The 22,392-nt window shown below is 50.4% G+C and overlaps 1 protein-coding gene and 1 non-coding gene across 6 annotated transcripts in view; both read left to right on the top strand.

Annotated features, from left to right (window-relative positions):
- Positions 1-22,392, top strand: part of NDRG4 (NDRG family member 4) — a 42,940-nt gene that overhangs the window by 5,799 nt on the left and 14,749 nt on the right. For all 5 annotated transcript variants that reach the window (XM_070388339.1, XM_005899905.3, XM_070388337.1 and 2 more), the window contains exons 2-3: positions 13,666-13,760; positions 19,586-19,630. In XM_070388339.1, coding sequence (XP_070244440.1) covers positions 13,666-13,760; positions 19,586-19,630 — 140 coding nt within the window. The remainder of the gene's footprint in view (positions 1-13,665; positions 13,761-19,585; positions 19,631-22,392) is intronic.
- TRNAG-CCC (transfer RNA glycine (anticodon CCC)) lies at positions 1,301-1,373 on the top strand. The gene has a single exon. It is a non-coding gene; the product is annotated as a tRNA-Gly (tRNA).

The following is a 22,392-nucleotide window of genomic DNA, read 5'->3' as shown; positions in this document are numbered from 1 at the left end:
CTGGGGGGATTCTAAAAGCGGTCTGAAGTCTGCTTTTGTGAAGAGGGTATGTTCTTGGAAAACTCTAGGGAGGAAGTGTCATTCACGGTAGATATTGAACTTGCCTTTCCATAAGTATAGGGAGGAGGAAGTCATTGTAGGCAAAGTGGATAACACACAGCTGGGGGGTGTGTGTGTACACACGTGCTAGGCTGAATTTTGGCCCCCAGATATATTATGATCCTAATTCCTACAAGGGCTTTCCTGATGGCTCAGCAGGTTAAGATGGAGGAGACACAGGTTCGATCCCTGGGTCAGGAAGATCCCCCTGGAGGAGGAAATGGCAATCCATTCTGGCATTCTTGCCTGGGAAATCCCATGGACCAAGGAGCCTGGTGGGTTACAGTCCATGGAGTTGAAGAGTCAGACACAACTGAGCGACTGAGCACACGCGCACACAGCTCTTGTTTGCAGTATGTGGGATCTTTACTTCTGGCATGTGAACTCTTAGTTGCAGCATGTGGAACCTAGTTCCCTGACCGGGGATCAAGCCTGGGCCCCCTGCATTGGGAGTGCAGTGCCTTAGCCAGTGGGACACCAGGGAAGTCCCAGTCCTCAGGTGCTTTAAACACCAAACCACACGTGTACACTCCAACCAAAATGACCATACGTCTTTAGCCCCACATCCAATACCTTTGAGGACTGAGATGTTTTTTCAGTTCATGTTGGGGCAGGGGTGGGGAAAGCAGCATAGGCCCTGTGTGCCTGGTGATGCTCCAGTCCTGGGCAAGTGAGAATCCTGGCCTGTCCCACCCAAGCACACACCTGCTCCTTGCCCATCAGGTGACAGCTCCGGGTTCAGACCCCGTCTCTGTGGTGATGGGTCCAGTCCACACCTCTCCCCCGAAGTGCAGACTCTAGAACCCCATTGGCAGCATCCCCTGGCTCGGGTCTAAGCCAACTGCCTGAGCTTTTCCCCCAACCCCACCCTCTTTTTCCCAAGGCCTTCTGGGCCCATAAACAGCAGCTCTTTCCCTCCAGTGGCTCAGGACAAACCCAGATCACCTTGGACTCTTCTCTGTCTCTCATTCCCCATATCTGATCCACCTGCAGCTCCCGCCAGCTCTACCCTCAGAACATACCCAGCCACCACCTCCACCCAGGCCTTCAGCATCTCTTTCCTGGATTACTGCAGCGACTGGTCTCCCTGCTCCCACCCTTATGCCCTAGGTCTGCTCCACACATAGCAGGAGAAGGGAGACTTTAACGTGGAAATCCTATCACATCACCCTGCTGCTCAAAACCCTCCAAGGCAGAGACTTCCCTGGTGGTCCAGTGGGTAAGACTCTGCACTCCCAATGCAGGGGGCCTGGGTTCAATCCCTGGTCAGGGAACTAGATCCCATGTGCTGCAACTAAAAGCTCCCACATGCTGCAACTGAAGATTCTGCATGCTGCAACTTAAAAAAAAAAAGATCCCACATACTGCAACAAAGACCCCACTTGCCACAAGTAAGACCCAGTGCAGCCAAATAAATAATTTTTTAAAAACCAAAACCTCTAAGGTACCTCAGGAAAAGCCAGAGTTTTTCTAACAAAACTTCTAGATGAAATGTGATCTGATGCCTCCTCCACTCTTCACTCTTTGTCCTTACCCCTCCCTCCCCGCTCCCCTCGACTCACTCTGCTCCAGCCATGCTGGCTGCCTTCCTCGAAGAATCCACCCGAAGCCACCAGGCAAACACCTGCCTCACGGCCTTAGCACTTGCTGTTCCTCTGCCCTGAGCACTCTCCTAGGCATCCACACAGCCCCCTCCCTCACCTCCTCCACGCCTTTGCTCTCATCACCTCCTCGGGGAGGCCCACTCTTACACTCTGTTTCAGATCACAGCCCCACGCTCCTCCCCCTACTGTGAAGTTGCTTCCTGGTGCGCCCAGCATGTCTGGCACACCGGGTATTTACTTGGATTTGTTGATTGGAATTCTCCTGAAAGTTCCACAGATGTAGGACTTCTTGTCTGTAATCATCGGTCTTTTATCTCCGGTGCCTGAAACAGTACCCGGCACATAGTAGGTCAGTATTTGGCGATTGAATGAATGAGTGAATAAATGAAGGATGTAGACCTGAGCCACTCGGCTGCCCTGAGAGTGTGATCATTCTGGTGCCATGCGGGCTGAGAGTGGGGCGGGGGTGACATTTCCCCAACCAGGTACTGCTATGAGAAGAAATGGCCTGGGTTGAGTGGCACTGACACGCGGCCCCCTTCTGCAGACATTGTATGTGAGGCGGGGAGACCCTGGGAGCGGCTTGGGGTGGGTGATTTCCTGCCAGGTGTGTGTTGTTCCTCAAAATAGGAATACAAGAGGCAATTCAGAGGGGACGGGGGCTTTCTGGGAGAGAAATACCCAGTCAGAAAACTGCTCCTTCAGGCTCTCTCTTTCCTGCAGACCACACTGCAGACCTGCGAGCTGGGGGAGACTTGTTGCCTTGTGTTACCCGCTTTGAATCTTGCACAAACATCCAGTATCTTTGTTTCCGGACGTTTGCCAAATTAGGCAAAGATACAGGAGTGAATCGAGGCACCTGTGTTCAAGAAACTTGAGAATTTGCGGCCCCAAGTGCCAGACTGAGAGCGTTTTAACTTTTGAATGTGGGTCATGGTTACCAGTGTTGACGCAGCTTCTGTGAGCCTGTGAGGGGTGGTCTGGAAGGGGCTGGCTTACTCTCTGAAGTGAGAATGCTGCCCGCTGCAAAGAGGGGTCTGCAGAATTTCCCTGTGTCCCCTCAGGCAGGCCCAGCCTGTTCCTTTTCTTTGGGTTCCTTTAGCATGTTAGGCTGGGATTCCAAGAAAAATGTCCCAAGTTTAAATTAGCTTCGATGGTATGTGACAGAAAGCCAAGGATAATAATAATAGATTAAACAGCAGAACAGAAACACACTCGCAGACATAGAAAACAAATTTATGGCTACCAAAGGTGAAAGAGGGAGGAGGGATAAATTAGGAATTTGGGATTAACAGATACACACTACTCTAAAATAGATAAACAAGGACCTACTGCATAGCACAGGGAACCATATTCAATATCTTGTAATAACCTGTAACAGAAAAGAATCTGAAATATATGTGTAATATATAAAATATATATATATATAACTGAATCATTGCTCAATGCCTGAAACTAACACAACATTGTAAATCAAATATAGCTCAATTAAAATATGGATAAAAGAAGATAAAGGATATTTCCCTCTTTTATAAGCAGAGTCTAGAGCTAGGCCATCCAGAACCATGGCTTCATGACTCTCAGGAACTTAGACGCTATCTATAGTGGTACTCTACCACCTTTAGTATCCAGCCTCAGGGTCCAAAATGGCTGTTCAAGTTCCCACCATCACATCTGTATTCCAGTCAGCAAAAAGAAGGAAGGGCTGAAGAATGGCATGTCTCCTCCCTTTAAGACCACTATCCCAAAGTCACATGGTTCCACTTACATCTAACTGGCTGATTGTTGTCATAAATAGGCTTTATTCCCTTGTCTACCTACTCATCTAAAATTTGGGGATCTAGTATTAAGAGTATCAAGGGGAGAACAGATACTGGGGGACAATTAACAGTCTCTGTCGCAGTGGACTTTTTCCTGGCTCCATACACAAGCTGCTTACATGGAATATATTATTGGGATTCCCATTCTGTCTGCAGCTTGGTCTGAAGGTTAGAGGTTTGTTTAATGCCTGGAACCATGTTGTGTACAGAAACAGAGTTCACACATAGGTGCTGTGCCTCAATGGAAGAAAATTTTATAAAAGAGCTATGTTATGGCAACTCTCAGATGCACCTTTTTTTCATAACATCTCTGACATATATCCTCTCTTGGTGAGGTGGGCATCATGGTACACCAGAAGGTGTAATCTGGTGAGAAATCCTGGAGGTGGTAGTGGAGCCCTCTTGGGAAATGCTGTACCAGCGACATTCCTGATATCAGAGGAGCTGGGACTCCATGGAAAAGCATAGCCAGCCACAACCTCAAGACAGAGTGGGACTTCCCTGGTGGTCTAGTGGTTAAGAATCCACCTACCAATGCAGAGGATGCAGGTTCAATCCCTCGTCAGGGAAGATTCCACATGCCGTGGAGCAGCTAAGCCCAGCAGAGCTACTGAAGCCAGCAAGCTCTGGAGTCTGTGCTCCGCAACAAGAGAAGCCACTGAAATGAGACACCCTCGCACTGCAGCTAGAGAGTAGCCCCCTTAGAGAAAGCCCTCTTGCAGCAACAAAGACCCAGGCAGCCAAAAAAAGAGAGAGAGCAATTCAGAAACATTGGATCCTGAATGTGAAAAAGTTTTAGGAAGAACTGATGCAGTTTATTTCACTTCTATTTTTTTTTTTCACTTCTATTTCTTTTTAAGAATTTACAAGCATTGTACAGCAACTATACTTCAATTTTTTTTATTTTTTTTAAAAATTTGTTTATTTTAATTGAAGGTTCATTACTTTATAATATTGTAGTGGTTTTGCCATACATTGACATGAATTAACCATGGTTGTATATGTGTCCCCTATCCTGAATCCCCCTCCGACCTTGCTCCCCATCCCATCCCTCAGGGTCATCCCAGTGCACCAGCTTTGAGTGCCCTGTTTCATGCATCAAACTTGGACTGATGATCTATTTCACATATGGTAATATACATGTTTCAATGCTATTTTCTCAGATCATCCTACCCTCGTCTTCTCCCACGAGTCCAAAAATCTGTTCTTTATATCTATGTCTCTTTTGCAGTCTCACATATAGGGTCATCATTACCATCTTTCTAAATTCCACATATATGTGTTAATATAATGTATTGGTGTTTTCCTTTCTGACTCACTCCGTATAATAGGCTCCAGTTTCGTTCACCTCATTAGCACTGATTCAAATGCATTCTTTTTAATAGCTGAGTAATATCCCATTGTTATACTTCAGTTTTTTTAAAAAAGAACTTATAAGAGTAATAGATGTGGGTCTAAGTCTATAAGAATAAAATATTTAAAAAAATTAATTACCAAAAGTTCTGAATGATAGGAACTCATTATGTTAGTGACAGTTCTGCAGTTACTTTGTGTGTATAGTAGGAATGAACAAATAAAAATATTGCGGGTAATTATAGCCAGGTTTCTCACTGTGGAAGAAAAACAATTACAAATAATGAAAGGAGGGAAGTTAGAATAAACTGGTGTTGAATTGGAATTAGAGATGTCAGTATAAATTCCAGATTTTTAATAGATATACAGATACATACATAGATAGAGAAAAGTGTGTGTGTGAGGCAGAAAAAATAAAAGATGAGTTTGGAGTAAATTAGAAGCTACTAAAAAATAAAAAAGACAGCGAATGGTGAAAGGACCCAAGAGCCAACTTAACTCCCAATGGCCAAATCTGGCGCAATCAGAACAATAAAATAATAATGGAAATGGATTATAACCCATAGAATAAAATAAGTAATTGAATAAATCAGTGAATGGAGAAGAAAAGACAACTCTGTGTCTTCCAGGAGAAATCCGATTAATAAATGTAGAAGGGATGATGGAAATAGAAAACGATCATCAAGCAAATACCACTGTAATAACTGTAGGCAAGCCTCATCCATAGTTGTTAAAATTAGTGGGCAGAAAGTATGATGAGAAACAAGATGTCTGCATAATCTCAAAGGATCTTCCCACAAGATACATGTTAGTTACAAAGGGAAAAACAGTAACTTTACACTGGAGAAACCCGGCAGAACCTGAGTCAGGGGATCAAGCTTAAGGTTCCCCAGTAATGAGACAGACTGACATCTTGTACCCCATGAAATGACGCAGTGACAAGGGCACATCTCTTCTGCTGTCTTCTTGCGAAAAATACAAAACCTCGGTCTAATCATAAAAAAAAAAGAGAGAGACAAACCCAGACTGAGGGACAGTCTACAGATTTTAACTACTCAGTGTTTCTCGGGTGTCAGCATCATAAAAGACAGACTGAGGAACTGTCCCTGAATGGAGGGACCGTGCGGCGACTAAGGGCAGTGTGGCATCCTGGACGCGGAGGCTGCTGGAAAACGTGAAATTCAGTGACCGGTGCAGATTGTATCACCGGATTATATCAGTATTTTCCTTCCTGGTTTCTCTAATTGTTTAAGGTTCTGTAGCACGGTGACATTCTAGAGGAAGCCGAATGAGGAGTATGTAGGAAGTTTCTGTGCTTTTTTTTCTGTGATTTTTCTGTAAATCTGAAATTATTTCAAAATAAAATGTAGGGGGCAGTATTAATTTCATCAATAATGGGGTTTTTTTTTCCTTCTTTTCTATTGATTCATAAAATGTTAGTGTCAGCTCTAATTGATGGTATCTTAGATTTGATAAGATCTGCTCTGTAGAATCGGAGAAGGCAATGGCACCCCGCTCCAGTACTCTTGCTTGGAAAATCCCATGGACGGAGGAGCCTGGTAGACTGCAGTCCATGCAGTCCATGGGGTCGCTAAGAGTCAGACACGACTGAGCCACTTCACTTTCACCTTTCACTTTCATGCATTGGAGAAGGAAATGGCAACCCACTCAGGTGTTCTTGCCTAGAGAATCCCAGGGATGGCTGAGCCTGGCGGGCTGCCGTCTACGGGGTCGCACAGAGTCGGACATGACTGAAGCGACTTAGCAGCAGCAGCAGCAGCTCTGTAGAATAAAAGTCTCCTTTTAGACTCTTCCAAATACATATTCTTCCTCTGAAATGAGCATTGTTATAGTTACCTTGATTCATTCGAGGACATTTTTTCTTTTTTAATTTGCAAATAAAAGTACCTGTTCCATGCATGTATTTTTCACATAAATGGGCTTATTTATTTATACTTATTATTCTGTGCCATGCCCTTTTCTCTTACCTGCGTATTTTAGAATGCCTTCCTTATCTGTTTGAGTGGACCTGCCTCATTTTTTAAATAGCTGTGTGATGCTCAGGGGTATAGATGTGCCAGGGTTTGTTTAACCATTCTCCTGACATTTATTTTCCTTGTGATGATTCTTTTCACTTTTTTTCCTATTCCAAAGAGCGCTGCAGAGTGCACCCCTGTGCAGAGCCTCTTCGTGTTTTTCTTCAGGATAAATACCTAGAAACGGAATTATTGAGAGAGATTTGCATTTTCCCCACAACCTCATTGACACTGAATGTTACCAATCATTTAATATGTTAGAGTCTGAGCAAAGAATCATTCATTCATTCATTTCATGTCATTCAACAAACACACATCGTGTCAGAAAATATTAACAATTTATTTTCATTATTATTGCTGTTGTCATTGTTGTGGGCATGTGATGGGGAAAGGCATTTCAGGCAGAGGGAAGAGCATGCACAGAAGCACGTGCTTCCTGCAGGAATAATGGGCCGACTGAGTCAGCTGGGGTCTTTAGCTGAGTGTCGGCATCCAAATATGGCTGCCTTCAGCACAGTGGGAGTGTGTGTGTGTGTGTGTGTGTGTGTGTGTGTGTGTGTGTGTGTTGGCAGGGTGGCGGTGGTTGTGGAGAGATAGGAATTCACGGGCCCAAATCAAGGAAGAAGCAGGAGACGTAGTCTAGGTCAAATGTGGCATAAAGCAGGGGGCTGTAATGGGAGAGGAGATGGAGGCTGGGCCAGAACACAAGATCATGTTCCCTGCAGCCTCCTGTTAAGCCATCTACCCCAGGGAAACAGAATCTGTGTAGAGTAGGGTTTGTTTTTTTTATGGGGTGTGGGGGTGGGCAGTCGGCCACAATGCAGCCTGCGGGATCTAAGTGCCCTGACCAGGAATTGAACCTGGGGCCCTGGCAGTGAGAGCACTGAGTCCTGAGCCACTGCACCACCAGGGGATTCCCTAGAGTTGGGTTTAAGAGCACGGGCTCTGGGGTTCCTCCCTGGATGCGCCACAGGGGACTTGCACCAGTCACACCCTCCATGCGCCTGTTCTTGCCTCACCTGTGAGATGGGGATGCTGAGGGAAGGTCTGTCTCCATCCCAGGCCCACCACCAGCGCTGTCCCAGCCCTCTGAGGTCTGCATCCAGACAGTGAGAGTGATATGAGGGGCCAGCTACTCGGACAGCTCTCAACCCTCTACACAATGCAGCTGGAAGCAAAGTTCCTGAGTTCTGGGTCCCTGAGTTCTGGGACTTCTTTTCAAACCACAGTGCTGGTGTGGTGTGGGTAGATGGAAGGGCATCGGGTGCCCAGGCTTGAACGTGAGTCTGATCCTGCCCTAAGCGACCTCCTTCTCAATCTGTGGCACAGACCCTTCCCCAGGGTGGAGCTGCCCAGGTCAGACTGGCTCTGCTCCTTGTTCCATTTGCTCGAGGCTCTTCTCATAACGGGACGTCATAACTAGGACTTTCAGGAGTGCATCAACCACAGGGTGCCTTGGACCAAGACCCTGACCATGACCTGCCAGAGACCCCCTCCCTCCAATGATTGAAAAAACAAGAAAGTCCTACCCCTTTTATAGTTTGGTTTCTCCCTGTCCCACAGGATCTGGTTCACCTGCATACGCTAACTTCATCCTGTTGGTGTCTGGCCTTCCTTCTCCTTCAGCTCTTGTGTTTCTCAGGGGGGCAGCTCAAGGTGTTTTGGGGTGGGGAGCGATGCTTCACTGTGCAGCGGTGTCCCCAGGCAGCCTTCCTTGCCCTGACTCCTAACCACTGTAGGTGCCCCCGGTTGCTGCTGCTGCGTCGCTTCAGTCATATCCGCCTTCTGGCGACCCCATGGACTGCAGCCTACCAGGCTCCTCTGTCCGTGGGATTTGCCAGGCAAGAGTACTGGAGTAGGTTGCCATTGCCTTCTCCTCTCGGTTGCTGAGACAAGCTCAAATCCTTGCATGTATTTCCAGATGCCCCTACTACTGACTGAGCTGGGCTTCTACTCAACAATGGCTTTATTCCATAGGATGCGTAACTGCCACTGATCAGTTTAATTGAAGCATTTATTGAATAGTTTCGGGGCTTCCCAGGTGGCTCAGTGGTAAAGAACTCGCCTAGCTAATGTAGGAGATACGGGTTCAATCCCCGAGTCGGGGAGATCCCCTGGAGAAGGAAATGGCAAACCACTCCAGTATTCTTGCCTGGGAAATCCCATGGACAGAGGAGCCTGGCGGGCTCCAGTAGTCCATGGTGTCGCAAACAGTTGGACATGACTGAGTGATTACACACCAACTACACACCTCAGGAACGATCATAGTAATCATTTACATTTTTAACCCTGTTAAGTCTGAGCATTCACATGGCCCAGGTCTCAGCACAGAATCACATTTAAAGAAGCACAAAATCAGCAACCAAAAGTAATAGAAAAGAAATGCAATTCCTTTTAAAGAATTCACCCACCTTCACTGCTCTAGGGCCCCTTTCTGTCACCCAGCCAAAGAGCCCTTGCTTTCTCTCCCTCACCCCTTTCCTGTCCTTTTATTGCAAACATCAGCAGAGCCTCCCTGCCAGCAGGTATGACTTTCCTTAAACAGGAGACAAAAGAAAAAGAAAGTCCTCCAAGTTGGCAGAAGAAAGTTAGGAGGACCCCAATCAACCCTGTGATTTTTGTCCCATCCAAATGGGTATAGAAATCTATTTTAAAAGCACGTTTCTCAGACTCACAGATTTAGAGAATAAACTTATAGTTCCTGGGGTGAGGGGAAGACTGTGGGGAAGGGATAGGGAGTTTGGGCTGGACCTGTACACACTGCTACATTTAAAATGGATAAGCAACTAGGACCCACTGTATAGCACAGGGAACTCTGCACAATGTTATGGGGAAGCCTGGATGGGAGGAGAGTTTGGGAGAGAATGGATACACCTATATATATGGCTGGGTCCCTTTGCTGTTCACCTGCAATTATCACAACATTGTTAATCGGCTATACCCAATACAGAAAAAAAAAAGTTTAAAAAAATAAATAAAAGAACACCTGGTACATAGTAAAAATACTAAAAATAAATTACAAAAACACATTTCTGTCTGTTGTCTTTGTTGTACCTCAAAGCTTTCTGAGGTGGGCAAAGGGAGGCTACCACTCCCATTTTGCAGATAAGCAATCCTGTTAGTGGCCTGCTCAAAATAAAGCTAGGCAGTGAGTGAGACAGAAGAGATTCCAGGGACTGCGGACCTAACCACTGAGAAGCTGAGGGCTGGAATTCATCCCAGGCCCATTTGTTTCTAACACTCTGCGTTGCCTTTAGGGACTTGGGGATTAAGAGGAGGGGAAAGACAGAGTGAAAAGGCCCATCGCTATGGCTCCAAGACCCCCTCCCCCCGGGCACCTCCCACCCCACCTGCTCTGTGCCCCCTGACTCTGTACAGACCTGACTCAGGCTTCCTTGTGGGACTTGATAGGAACCTCACTCTTTTCTGAAAGCTTTTTTCCAGCTTTATTGAGATACCAAAGTTGACATATAACATTGTATAATAAGTTTAAGGTATACAATGTATTGATTTGATAGGAATCTCATTTTCTTGTAACATTATCTAGCTGCCTTCTTTTAATTTTTAAAAATTATTTACTTCTTGGCTATGCTGGGTCTTTGTTGCTGCTCTGGGCAGTGCAGCGAGCAGGGGGCTACTCTCCAGTGGCAGTGCCTGGGCTTCTCATTGCGATGGCTTCTCTTGCCGTGGAGCACGGGCTCTAGAGAGCTCAGGCTTCAGCAGCTGTGGCTCGCTGGCTCTAGAGCACAGGCTCAATAGTTGTGGCTCATGGGTTTAGTAGCTCTGTGGCATGTGGGATCTTCCTGGATCAGGGATTGAACCCACGTCTCCTGTATTGACAGGCAGATTCTTTACCACTGAGCCACCAGGGAATCCCTGCTTTTTCCCTCCCAATCACAACTCTCTTAGGAAGGAACTTGTCTGCCACCACCACCTGGGAAGAATGCCTGCTGTGGCCTCTGTTCTGGAGCCCCACACCACCACCCGCTGGGCCCTGGGCGGTCCCTGTTTTCCTGGGGCTGAGACATCCCCGGTTCTCTGGAGTATGAGGTTTCTCTTTGCAGCCCCCTTCCCCACCACCCCCTCCCTCACAGGCCATCTGTCCCTGCACTGCCCACTCTCAGCCCTTTTAATAGCACCGTCCTTGGGGAGGCTGGGTCTCCAGGGTGGTTTCGTAACAGACCTGGGTGAGGGCGGGGACATCCCAGTCCTGCCAAGGCATTTAATTGAGTCGGGTATTCAGGGAGGCTGGAGGCTAAAGACTCCCTAATGGGGAAGAGACTTCCAGGGTGGGGGCCCTTCTTTCAGCTCCCCACCGGATGGAGGGATGAATGTGCACACATCAGAAAGAATGGAAGAGAAAGTGGGGGAGGGGAGAGAGGACGCCGCTCTAAAAATACAGCCCATGTGCATTGTGTTAGCCGGTTTCCCTGGAAACCACTGGGAACAGAGAGCTCCAGGGTGGCACAAGGTGCGGGGACCTGGGCGCCTAGGCGGGCAGGGGCCTTCCTGCCTGGTCTCTTCATGCTGGGGACCAGGCTCTGCCAGGGGTGGCAGCACAGAGCTGGATTAACCTTCCAGCAGGCCTGGGTGGCCAGCAGTTCCCAGCCCAGCCTCAGCGCATCTCAACCCCAGACTAGACTGAGGTGGGGACCACCAGGCAATCAAAGGCACCATCTTGATAGCATTCTGAGGGCCAATGCTTCCTGCTTCTGACAGGATGGAAGGAAGCCCAGGGGAGGTCTGGAGCTGCAACCTGGTCTCAGGACTGCCCACAGGAAATGGGTTCCAGTTGAGGTCCTTGGGTCCAGGCAACGACTGTGCCCACTCCCCGTCACTAGGGCCTCTACAGGGAGAAGCCAAAGGAGCAGGGGTGGGCAAGGATGGGGGGCACCTTCTTAACCAACCAGCTAGTGGGATGGTCAGCCTTTCAGGGCAGAAAGGAAAGTCTGAGGGCTTCACCTTTAAGATAGACTGATAACAGAATTGGGAAGGAAGGAGAGAGGGGAGGGAGGGAGGCTGGGAAGAAGAATAGGGAGCGTCCTTCCAGGACAGACAGTGTTACAGCACCAGCATGGGGCTGGATGAGGAATTTCCAGGCCTGGCCCCATCTGGGCTTGGAACTTCTCTGAGCTTTGGTTATCTCATCACATTTCCCATCAGCGTGAAATCTAACAACACAGGAAAGTGCCTTGGGAGCCCTGGAGTGCTTTGCCAGAATAAAGAATTGTTAATGATCTTCAGGGAGTCTTTCTTAATGGTTTTTTTTTCTCCCTGATTTCAGACTCTAGGTGCTAGTTTTCTGTCCTTCATTCTGGGATAATACCTGTTAACTTTATAAAAAGCCTTCCAGGCTTTTTTTGTGTGTGTGAAACTATTCATATTTCTCGTAATTTTGATAATATTGTATGTTTTACAACTTCTTTTTAAAAATCTATTACAACACAAGCATTTTCTCACGTTATTAAATAATCTTACAAGTTATTGTCTTCCCTATTTGTGGACATTTGGCTTCTTTTAGTTTAGTTTTGTTTTTTTTTTCCCCTATTATAAATGGCACTGGGGTGAGCTTTCTTAGAGATAAATCATTAGATGCTAGTTTTCCTAAGGAAAGCATATGGTTTCCTTAGGAAATTTCTCCCAGGGAGAGGACTGCTGAGTCCAAGAGTAAGAACCTTTTAAATGATTCTAATTCAGTTCTGTAAAGCTGCCCTTCAGAAAGACGTATCAATTTATACACTCACAAGCAGTGTAAGAAAAGTGCCTGTTTTGGTGCATCTTTGCCAGCACTGCAAAGTGTGCCAATTCCATTAGCAAAAAATATATATATATATATATATCTTTGATGTCTAGTGCGCTTTAATATTCCCCCCTGTATTTATTGGCTAATTGTAATTCTTTTATGAGTTCTCAGCTCATATTCCTGCCTAGTGTTTCTCTTGGTGAATTCTTATTTATGCCATCCTACAGTCCCAGCGAAGAATGGTGGTGCCAGACTAGACGGATTGTGGGGTCTTGGCAACCCTTTCTGTCTGCCTTCCCCCAAACACTGGATCCTCCAGACACACACATGTGCACAGATGACCCTTCCTCCCCTGGGGTTCAGAGGCCCAGAGTCTCCCCAGAACCTGCAGCCATTAGGCCTGGGCCCCTCCACCTGGTGGCTGTGGTTGAGGGGTCACAGTCTCACCCCTCCCTGCTGGTGGTGTGTCGTGACTGGCACCCCTTCCTTCAGTGTCACACTGCCAGCCCCCTCCTCTCTCAGAGGCCCCCTCACCCAGGCTTGTCCTAAGCACTGAGCTCAGCTCAGTTCCGTGTCCTCCAGACCCCACTGTCCACTTCTGACCACCGGGGGCTTCCCCACACGTATCCCCCGGCTTCTTAATAAATGGAATTCACTTGAAATTGTTTCAAGGGTCATGGTATATGGTGTCGCTTTGTTTTTCCTTTCTTTTTTCTTCTTTCCCTTCCTCCCTTCTTTTCTTCCCTTTTCGCCCCTTCTTCCTTTCGTCGGGGGCTTGGGGGAACATGTTTTAAAAACAAATAATGTAATGACCTCCCCTGAGCCTTGCTGCCCCTGTGAAGCGCTGAGCTGGGCCTGCTCTTGGGGACCGCGATCCGGGGATGGAGCGGAGCGGGCGGGTGGTGCCTGATGCCCCTGTCCCAGTGCGGGGTGGCGCTGTCCTCTCCGCCGGGCTGAGACGTCCCCGCCGCACCAGGCCCTAACCCCGCGTCCTCGCCCTCTCTTCCCAGGGCTCCTGCTGCACGACGTGACCATGGCCGGCCTGCAGGAGCTGCGATTCCCCGAGGAGAAACCACTGCTCCGGGGCCAGGACGCCGCGGAGCTGGTGAGTAGTCGCGCCTTCGCGGTCCTGGGGGCGGAGGGCGCCACCTCGTGGCTAGGAAGGAAACTGCGCGCCTTTTCTCTGGTCTGACGGATGGCAAGCAGCTGACCGTCCATCCTTCTAGTCTGGCAGATGGCAAGGAGCTGACCCTCCGAACCGCGACGCGAGCCAAGGGCCAGGAATCCTCAGGCCAACCTGGGAAGCCTTGTCCCTGCCGGGAGAGAGTTCCGCGCGGGCTGAGCGCCCACGCAACTAACATCCAGCCAGCCTCGCTGGGGCTTTGGCTGTCTTTGAGGCAGGGAGGCTCTTTAGAAGAGTTATTCTCATTTCAGTGATGAGAGAACTGAGGCACAGAAAGGTTAACTCACTTGGCCAGGGTCACACAGTTATCAGGGAGTGAGGTTCTGAGCAGCCTTTGGACCCCAACAGGGTCCCCGCTGGCCAGGGCTGCCTCCAGCAGCAGAACCATGCTTCCCCCCTCACTCAACCCTTTCAGGTCTGCAGCTTCTCTTTTTTCCTCACAAGCCTTTGAGATAGGTGGGCAGGTATTACCAGCAGAGCCCCAAGGAGCAGTGGGCCCAAGGCATTGGAGATTGTTATTTTACCTGAAAGGGCCCTCATCAGGACCCCAGACATCAGATTCCAGAATTAATTCTGCCCACACTTTCTAGTAATGGTCACTTCCAGCATGGCTTCCCTTTCCCTCCTTGCAAGGAAAACCTGGGGGTCCACTGCTCGTGGAATTCTGGGGCAACATAGCCGCAGCTGTCTGCTGGTTATGCTGCCAGGCTCCCTCACTTCACAGATGGGAAAGCCAGGAACCCAGTCCCCGGGTGCTCAGCACACCCCCTTTCTGCCCTGCCCCCACCTCCCACAGCCTCCCTCCAGAAGGTGAGCCCCAGAGCTGCTGAGCACCGCATGTGGGGTCAGAGTGGCTGTGCAGGGCCCAGGGGGCCAGCCACATGAGGTTGGCAGTCCTGGTCCAGAGAAGGGCACATTTTTAAAATTTTATTTTTAATTGGAGGATACTTGCTTTACAATGTTGGGTTGGTTTCTGCCATACAACATGAATGGGCCATAAATATACATGTATTCCCTCCCTCCCTCCCCCTTGAGTCTCCCTCCCTCCCCCCATGCCTGGGTGCAAGCTCAGTCACTCAGTCGTGTCTAACTCTATGGACTGGAGCCCTCCAGGTTCTTCTGTCCTTGGGATTTCCCAAGCAAGAATACTGGCGTGGGTTGCCATTTCCCACTCCATGAGATCTTCCTGACCCAGGGATCGAACTGCATCTCTTGAATCTCCTGCATTGGCAGGCAGATTCTTTACACAGTGCCACCTGGGAAACTCTCCTGCCTCCCCTCCCCCATCTCTAAGACAGAACCTTGAGTTAACTTTTAAGGCCTGATTACCTGAGGGCAGCCCCCAGCAATGGTCAGGAAACACTGGTGAGCTGGACACTGTAGACTTTTTTTTTTAATTCATTTATTTTTAATTGAAGGATAATTGCTCTACAGTATTGAGTTGGTTTCTGCCAAACATCAACATGAATCAGCCATAGGTATACATATGTCCCCTCCCTCTTGAACCTTCCACCCACCTCCCTCCCCATCCCACCCCTCTAGGTTGTAAGAGCCCTGGTTTGAGTTTGCTGAGTCATACAGCAAATTCCCATTGGCTGTCTATTTGACATGGGCTTCCGTGGTGGCTCAGACAGTAAAGAATCTGCCCGCAATGCGGGAGACCTGGGTTCGATCCCTGGGTTGGGAAGATCCCCTGGAGGAGGCCATGGCAAGCCACTCCAGTATTCTCGCCTGGAGAACCCCATGGACAGAGGAGTCTGGTGGGCTACAGTCCATGGAGTCTCAAAGAGTCAGACACAACTGAGCGACTAAGCACACTCATCTATTTTACACATAGTAATGTATGTTTCCATGTTACTCTCTCCACACATTCCACCCTCTCCTGGACACTGTAGACTCTTGACTCTGATCCTACTCCCTCCCTGTTCCAATCCCCCATCATCTCCTCTGGGTGCTCCATGCCAGGATGGATGTGCATCTATCTGTGTGTGGCAAAGAGAGCTGAGGGCACCTTGACCTCACATGTTCTCTTCCACCCCTCCCCTTGGCAGGGCACCCCAAGAGATGCCCCCTCACCCCTTCCTTCTGCTTGGAGAAGCCGCCCCACTGGTCTCCCTACTCTGTCCACCTTTTAAAGTCCACCATGTCCTTCCTGGCATTCTAATATGCTCCATTCCCTTGTTCCAGCCCTTGGTGAGTCCTGCCCTTGGGCTTGGTAAGTCACCCTTGAATCCTAATTATAAATTTCCCTTTTTGCTTAGACCGACAAGATTTGATTTCTATTACTGGCCACCATCCCTCCCCAGGCCTGTTTTTAACTATTGTTCTTGGCTTTGGTAAGGGACTCGGATAAATTTATCCTTTTTTGCATACACCAAAAAATAAATAAGACATACCCTCACTTTCCACATTGTTGCCCAGCGGCTGCCATTGCTCTCAGAGTTACAGCCACAGTCCTTCCCTGGGACCAGCATATGCTCTGCACCAACCCCCAACCTTCCCCGACCCCACTCCTCTCCTGTCTCATGGGCTCACTGTTCTTCCCTGACCCAGCTAATCATCTTCCCAGCTGTTCCCTCTGCCTGGGATATTCTGGCTGCAGAATTTGCAGAGCAGGCCCTTCATTTTATTTGGGCTCTGCTCAAATGCCCCCTCCTCAGAAAGGCCTTCTCTGACCACGGGGTCTAATACTGACCCCCCTGCACACCCTCCAGGCCTGGCCGTAGCACTCGCCACTCTCAGGCCCTGCCCTGCAGGCTCCTGGGGCAGAGACCCTGTCTGTTTTGTTCCCTGATTCCCCCAGTTCCCAGCACAGCACCTGATACCCAGTAGGTGTTCAGTAAAGACTTGGGCCAGGTGGAAGCTATAGACTGTGATGTGGTTCAGAAGAAAGAAGTTTTCCAGAACTCTCTGTAAAGTCCTCCTGCCCCCAAACAGCCTGTCCTTCAAGGCATGCAGGCAGAGACCGGCCTTCTTGTGAGAGCACGACGGCGGCTCTCAGGGACCCCTGCACCCATCACCAGGGCTCGGGGGGGGCTGCCTGCTGACACAGGGTGTGCAGCTGTGGGTGGTACGGAGAGATGAGGGCACCGTGGCCTCACACATTCTATGCGTCTCTCCCACCCCTCGCCTTGGCAGGACATGCAGGAGATGCCCCACACCCCTTCTCTGCCCAGCCTGGCCTGGCACCTTGCTGCCCCTCCCTTCCCTTGTCAGAACCCCTCTGACCAGCCCCCAGGCTCTGCCTTCTTTCTGCTGCCCTTGGTGTCTTCTCTCATCCCAACTGGACCTGAATATGCCTGTACCCCCAACCCCTCCCGCCCACAAGGGCCCGCATCTCTGTTCTCCTCCGAGACTGCGAATCCCCAGCTGAGTTTCTCCCCTTTCTGCAGTGGACCTGGTCACCAGTCACATCTGCTTATGAGTGGCCCCAACCCACCGCCCCCCAGATCCGCCTCTGTGCTCCCAGTGTGGCCTTCCCAGGTTTCAGTGACAGCTGGTGCAGTCCTGCCTGCCTTTGCTTTTGGCCTCTTTCCCAGGCAGTTACACCCACAGAGTCCCCCTGTCCAGCTACACAGGATGATAGTACCTGTCCCCTGTCCTTTTGCACTTTTTAAAATCTTTCGCCACCTGCGAGGTATAAATTCCCTGGGTCTACTGAGGAGTGAATGCGTCCATGTGATCACCCACCATCCCTCCACCATTTGAGACTCTGAAGTCGTTGCTTGCTGTGTCTGGGGCTCCGTGCCTACATTCCCCCACCTGGATCTCCTTAGGCTGCTCCTGGGCCTCCTTGCCTCGCCCCATCTGGGCCCTCTCTCCCACCTGTCTTCCTCGAAATGTTCATGTGGTTCCTCCCAGCCTCCGGCATCTCCAGATTGGCTTGTGTTATTCCTGCTGTTTCTTGGTTTGGGGTCCTGCCCCTCCCCTTGAAAATCTCCTGCATGCATCTCTTCCCCTGCCTACCCCCCTTCCCCGGGCCAGGTCTTCTGATGACAAAATTCGTGAATATCCAGCCTCCTCCCTTTCCCCCAGGGCCCCGCCCCCTCCTTCGGAGGGTCCAGGAGTGGCTGCCTCCGTGTTCTCCTCCCCTCCCCATGCAGAGAAAGCCCCCCTCCCCCGCACTGGCCCTGGGGGAACCAGGAGGGGGAGGATGGCCGTTGTTGATGTCACCTGAGACAGATGAAAGCCTCTTGGCCTCCTTTTTGGTGTGAGAGCCTCTAGTCCTGTCTGATTCTGTCTGCCACGCCTCCCACTCCAGCTGCCAGAATGCAGATGGATGGACTTCGCGTTCCTTCGCGTTCTGAGAGGGAAACATCAGCATCGCTGGTTTTCGCTCTTTCCCTCCCATCCCTGTGATGCGGGCCCATTTTCCTTCTTGTTGCGCTTGGTGGCCCTGCCCTTCTCTTGCTGTCCTCCCGTGACATCCTGGTTCTAGTCTGTCTCCTTTGTCCACATGGTTACCCAGCAGCCTCTGTAGCACCCAGAGCCCAGTGCAGGGGTGCCAGGACAGAATGACTGCTCTCCATGCCCTTGGTCAATCCTCATGGACACTGAGGCTTGGAGGCTAAGCCACCTGCCCACAGCAAGCAGAGGGGAGCAGCAAGCGTTCTCAACAGACACGAGAGAAGGCAGAGCAGAGGCCCCAGATCTCCGCTCTTCCTGGATATGTGGGATCCCACCCTCCATGAGGTTTCCTTCCCCAGATAGAGTCCCAGAGAGGGTGCAGATTGTCCAGGGGCCTCCAGGCTGCATCAAGGAGAGCCTGGCAACTTAGACGCCGAGGGTTTGGGCTCCTACTCCTCCGCTCTCCATCTCCACCACCTTTTAAACAGTGGGTATATCTAAACCTTGCTCCCCTCCTTGTGACGTCAGACTTGTTCACCCAGGTCTGTTTGTGTTGGAGGAGCCTGGTCCATGCCAGGCTTTATGCTGAGAGCCGAGCCAGACACGGTCCACACCCTCTGGGTACCTACAATCCAGTGGGAAGAATAGGTACCAATCAGATGGGCACACCATCAGCAGAAATGAGCCGAAAAGCCAACCTTTGAGAGGTGGGTCTGAAAAGATGGGGGCAGCTATGGCACGGGCCCAGGCAGCGCCTTCGTGCAGGTCAGAAAAGCCCACTTCTCCCTCAGGGTGTGGGGCTTGGCTTCCCCATCCTCACGGTGGGTGTGACAGTCAGGCCCTCAACCCCCAGCCCCTGAGCTTGTGCCCTGATGGTCGACCTTGAAAACCATCCGAGGGGCCAATGGGCAGAGTTATGAACAGCAAGAATTTGGGGTCAGAGATTGTTCCATCACTTTCTCACCATGTGATTCAGCCTCTCTGAGCCTCAGAGTGCAAAGTGGAAATCTTCACATTTTAAATTAATAGGTAAAAAAACACTAGGAGGTAAAAATCCATGTGTGTAGCTGCTCGTAGCTTCATCTGTCACATATTTAATGGCTTGAAACCTGGTGTGTGGAAAGCCCTGGGTCACTTTTGTTCACATTAAGATAGACTAGGGAGGGACTTCCCTGGCGGTTTAATAGTTAAGACTCTACACTTCTACCACAAGGCATGTGGGTTCAATCCCTGGCCTAGGAACTAAGATCCTGCATGCTGCAAGGCTCAGCCAAAAAAAAAAAAAAAAAAGATGGGAACAGCAAGTGATACTGCTCAAGGCAGAGCCCCTCCTGGTCACCCTTCCCTGCCCGGCCAGCCTGGCCCTAACGAGCCACCCTTCTCTGTTTGCCTTCCTGTAGGAGAACTCTGACTCCTTCCTGTTGGCTGTGGACACAGACTGGAAGGTAGGTCCCCACTCAGCTTCCCCAGATAGGGGACCGACTGCTGGCTGGCCCCTCTCTGACTCAGCCTGTTTCAGATGAGGGTCACAGCCCTTCCGAGGGCTCCCAGCCTGAAGCCACAGGGACTGGGCACCTGGCAGCCTTCAGAACCACCCCTACTGCTCACAGCAGCTTTGCCTGGCACCCTGCCCCATGGAGAAATGCCCCCTCCCTCGAGCAGGACAGGGGAAGGAGGGGAGGTCTGGGGGAGTGAGGATGCTGTCATCTGAATCAGCACTTTCCTCCTATGAAAGCCAGACTGATGCTCCGAATAGCTCTTGTTTCCATGGCAGCAGTTGCCCGGGACAACCATGTCCTCTTCAGTTTGATGCCAGATTCCCTGGGAAAACTGAAATCAGTCTTTGTGTTTATTCCTCCACGTGATGATTTCTGATTTCGCTCACTTGGCCCGCCATTTCTCCCCTGTGAGTCCCAACGTGGCCATTTATCTCTGGGTCTCAGAGAACGCGCGATAGACAGAATGGGAGCCTCACGAGGTTCCAGGGCCCCCATTGGCCATTAAAACCTATTGACCAAAGTCAGACCTTTCTGGGACCTTCCTCCTGGCTGGCGGGAACTAGCCCTCAGGCCACCATCCAATTTAGGTCAGTCTCCCAGCCCCATGCCAGCCTCAGCCTCGTGGTCTGGACGCAGGGGTGACGTGGGAGGTGGAGCGGCCTGCAGGCTCCTCCCCCAGGAGCACGGCTCTGCAGCGAGGACCTGAGGATGTGGATCTGAGCCAGGCTTTGGACCCTGGGTCACGTGCCCCTTCAAGGACACAGCGGAGGCATCAGAGCAGTGCCTGGGCACATGCTCCTGTCCACTGGGAACTCTAACTCCGATCACAAAGGCCTCTGCTGCTGGGGAAGACAGGATGGGACCTGGGGGAGTGGGGACCCAGGAGCCAGTGGCAGGGGAGGGAGCCTAGGCCACAAGGTAGCCTAGGCCAGCCAGAGTGCCCTTTGTCCTCCTTGCTCCAAGAGAGGGCTGAGGAGTGTGAACACACAGCCCCTTTTCTGTGCAAGGGACTACTGAAATAAAATCCAGGGCAACGAGCTGCTGCCTGACCCTGAATGGGACTCCTCGGATGCCAGTGGTGCTGCCAGCCCCCAAAACACACACACCCTGGGAGGCGGATTGGGGGGTGAAAGGTGATAGAATCCTGGGGTGCTCTGCACCCATATACCAGGCCCAGGCCAGGTGGGTCACCCCATGTGTGTGAGACCCTGGTTCTCAAGATCTTTGCTTGGTAGACCGCAGCATGTATTAAAAAGCACCTTACTCTCTGCTCTGGTTACTCCACACAGGTTGCTTTTTGTTAAGTAAAGCAGCCGCCAGGATGGTCCTTATCTGGGCCAAGGCCTGGCAAGGATTTTATCCTGTTCAGTCCCTGGCCTCAGGGGGCCCAGCTAGTGGGGGAGGCGGAAGGACCTGGTCCAAGTTGTGACCCTGCCACGTAACCACCAGCACAGCTCACTACCTCATTCGTAGTAGCCAAACCCTGGCAGGTTTGACCTCCAGGTCAAACTTGGAGGTCAAATTTGAGGCAGCTCAGACCCCGGGTGTTTGTAGGCTTGATGATGGTGCCCTCGTCCCTGGGCTGACTGTGACTAGTGGCCACCGGAGCCAGACTGCCTCCGTGCAGCCCCTGGCTCTGAGCCCTCTGGCTGTGTGATGTTGGGCAGGTTACAGGACCTCTCTGTGCTTCATTTTCCTTGCTTGTAAAGTGGATGTTCAGAGGACAAAATAAGGTAACATAGCAAAGCTTTTAGATGGGAGTCTGGCCCGCTAGAGAACTAAGGCCGTAAGCATTTACAACTCTTAATAATGTGACCTCATGGGACTTCGCTGGTGGTCCATTGGTTACGATTCCACCTTCCAGTGCAGGGGGCTGGAGTTCAGTCCCTGGTCAGGGAACTAAGGTCCCACATGCCTCGGGGTGTGGCCAAAAGTTTTAAAAATAATAAAAGATAATAATAACGTGAGGTACCGGTAAGCTCCACTGCTTCCTTGCTGAGTGGGAGAATTTACTTCGCTGTGCTTCAGATTCTTCATCCTTTCTCATATATGATATTGTGAAAATTATGTATTATCCTTGGCAGCTCCTTATGCAAGCAGCTACTCTGCTGTTCTCCCATTTAAGATATGACAGCTCAGAGGAGTTAACTGACTTGCCAGAGGTCACACAGCAGAGACTAGCAGGGTTTGGCTCCCAGGACCTGAGCTTGCCTTGTTCAGCCCCAACAACTGTATAACCTCCAGGGAAGAGACCCACAGTTCGGAGAAGCACACAGATTACCGCATTTCTCCCCTGGGCAGACGTGGGGTTGGGTCTGTAGTGAGGTATGTAGCTTTTTATCATCCTCCTAGGAGCTCTGTGAGGAAGGCGCAATTCTTGTTTGATAGTTGAAGAGACTAAGGCACAGAGGAGTGGAAAAATCTTGTCCAAGGTCACCCAGCTAGTGGATGGGAAGGTTGAGACTTCGACGCAAGTCTGGGGATTTGAAGCCATTGAGCTGAGCAGAATCAGGGGGTCATGGCTTGCAGTGGCTAGTATCCGAGGTCACCTAGGCCCAAGGGTGGAGAAGGCCACTCAGAGGTTCAGGTGGGCATTAGGTTGGATGGGGATCGTGGAACAGGGAACGTGGGCAGGACGTGAGGGGCTGGGGGACACCCATTCCAGGCCCTGGCTGCCCTTGGAGTGCACAGGCACCCCCGCACTCTGC

This window comes from Bos mutus, chromosome 18 (genome assembly GCF_027580195.1).
Source record: "Bos mutus isolate GX-2022 chromosome 18, NWIPB_WYAK_1.1, whole genome shotgun sequence".
NCBI lineage: Eukaryota > Metazoa > Chordata > Mammalia > Artiodactyla > Bovidae > Bos > Bos mutus.
The sequence above is the reverse complement of the archived record's forward strand: the minus strand, read 5'-3'. Positions and strand labels throughout refer to the sequence as shown.